Source organism: Formica exsecta, unplaced genomic scaffold, assembly GCF_003651465.1.
Source record: "Formica exsecta isolate Colony F162 unplaced genomic scaffold, ASM365146v1 scaffold1831, whole genome shotgun sequence".
NCBI classification, from domain to species: domain Eukaryota; kingdom Metazoa; phylum Arthropoda; class Insecta; order Hymenoptera; family Formicidae; genus Formica; species Formica exsecta.
The window spans coordinates 1-2,435 of record NW_021849143.1 but is presented as its reverse complement, the minus strand read 5'-3'; the positions used below and the strand labels follow the sequence as shown (position 1 = coordinate 2,435).

Below are 2,435 nucleotides of genomic sequence, written 5' to 3'. Positions count from 1 at the left end.
TTTTCTCAACTCTTAACGTATATATTTATACTAATCAAAAACATGACAAATATATAATAGTATTAATTATAATATAAATTGTTACAAATATTAGTATTATTAAAAATATATTAGTGTTCTTACCTTTAAATATCTTCTAAAGACCCTGACAGCAGTCTCATAAACATTATGTTTCTTTAAGAAATTAATATATAATGGCCATATACGATGATGCTGAGTGATGGGAAGTGCTCTAAGAGAACGATCAAATACCTGACGTGTTATATAACATTGTTCAGTCATTAGTGTACAATAGTCCATCCATATGCGTGGCATTTTATGCATAAATACCAAAGCACGTTCAAATGCATTATTAACATCTTCATATAACGGATCTGTTATACATCGATCTTTTAACTGGCTCATACGTTGTCGAAGATAATTATACCATAACTTATAACTGTAATAAATGATAAATATAATAAGTAATATTTAAAATAATAGATAATGTTAAGTAAATGCACAAGCAGTCACATTAAAAAAAAAAACGTGAAAAAAATGATTTTACCTGCCTAGAAGTTCTTTCAACGCTCGTTCATATACTACATTTAAATTCTTACTCTTTGAATTTTTTAGGTGATCGATATAGCGTTGCCAATGTTTAACTGAAAATGGATTTTGTAAAATTTCTTCCTCGTATGGTAAATCCTCCTCATTCTGTTTAACAAAATTTTTAAGGTTACATACATACTAACAGACATAATATTATGTGATTATAAATATAAAACATTTTTATAAATTATAAATATATTTACAAAGGCATATAAATTTTCTTCGTCGTGTGTTATGTCTCTTGTTATAATTATATATATATATAAAATTATACTATGTGCCTTTTTTGAGGTAGTAAATCGATCCGGAATCGTTTTAAATCCAATTCCATAAGTGGATATGAAAGACATCGCAACAGTACAAAAAGACAAGGAAGAGAAAGAGCGATAATAAACTTACTGATAGCGCTACCGATGTCGAGCCAACTGCCGTACGGCGTGACACAATGCATTAAAGGTAGCGATATGCAATCGCCTAAAAAAAGAATGGCTAAAGAAACAGGCTTCTTGTATTCTGATTCTAGTGAATAGCTCGCGCATCCGACTAGTATCAAGGGAATGCTAAGTTTGAAAAGTATTAAAGATGTCATTAAAAATGGAGAAAAAACAGTAACAAAGTGACGCGTCCAAGATGGATCAAACGAACTGATGCTCGCCATATTACCTGTGCCGAAGAAACACAATAGTATGTACAACATCTATAATAAGATGTTAAGGATATGTATAAATGATAATAGATGTGCCTCATATGAATTAAAAGAATATCGTTAAAAAATTAAAGATAACAGGTAAATTTTAGTTTGTTTTCCTAGAAAGAGTCTAAATAATATACAAGATTCCTTAGTTACAATATTAATTTAATAATCTATATTTTTCTCATTTGTCTAATTAATTAAAAATATCTGATATAAATATCACCAACTCTTCATGGAAATTCTTGTGTAACAATAAAAAAATCTTTTTAAAAGGATACAAAAAATGCTGCTTTGATCAAGTCTTTTGTAATCTTTTGTGTATTTCCTGAGCTCCTTGAAGTGGCTTGTAACCAACAAAGTAAATTGATTGTAAGTATAATGAAGAAGAGTGGCTCATAAGACGCAGACAATAATGTAAGAGGACAGAAAAATCCAAGCATTATGCCCAGCATTCTTCTCTTAGTTTCTGTTGGATAATACCAAATGCACAATGGTGTAGTCAGTAAAATAATCCACAATATCCAGTATCTACCATCGAGAAATTCTGTGTATACGAGGCTTGTAACGATTAAACGTAAAATTTCCATTATTCTCCGACTCTGCGATGTCTCATTGATAATCATTATCGACATCGCTACCAATATGCCAATTATCCTGAAAGAAGAACTTAAGTCAATAAAAAAATCATTAAAAATACAATATTACTAGTGACTAATAACAACAGTGTGCCTCCGATATTTATGAAAAGTTTCTTTTTGTTTCTTTTTGCAAATACAGGCGTCGACGTAATTATTTTAGCAATGGCAAACCATATAGATATTATGGCAAAGCATATGTAGCATGGTAATCTCCAGTTGTTGCAATCTGATACTATATACACAAAGTATATCAAATATATTACATAACAAAAGATCCATTTTTTATAAGTAGAAAATAGTAAAAATCATGATTTGATCTAAAAAAAAGTTTAAGTAAAAAACTTGAAACTTATAGCAAAAAATTACATATCTTTTGTATCGACTTAAAAAAATGCATTTAGAAATCAATTTCTTACCTGCATGTCCGATTAATATTATTATCACTTGCAAATCCGATATTTATAACCACTAGTAGAGAGATTCGCAAACATCGACGCTTTGTTCCAGTTATT

At 29.4% G+C, this 2,435-nt stretch overlaps 1 protein-coding gene across 1 annotated transcript in view; it reads right to left on the bottom strand.

The window, feature by feature from the left end:
* LOC115233718 (pre-mRNA-splicing factor SYF1-like) overlaps positions 1 to 2,435 on the bottom strand; it is a 6,181-nt gene extending 3,746 nt beyond the window's left edge. Inside the window, exons 1-5 of the mRNA XM_029804272.1 lie at positions 2,340 to 2,435; positions 1,564 to 2,155; positions 795 to 1,288; positions 548 to 696; positions 104 to 439 (exon numbers count right to left, since the gene is read on the bottom strand). Coding sequence (XP_029660132.1) covers positions 104 to 439; positions 548 to 696; positions 795 to 941 — 632 coding nt within the window. The 5' untranslated portion in view covers positions 942 to 1,288; positions 1,564 to 2,155; positions 2,340 to 2,435. The remainder of the gene's footprint in view (positions 1 to 103; positions 440 to 547; positions 697 to 794; positions 1,289 to 1,563; positions 2,156 to 2,339) is intronic.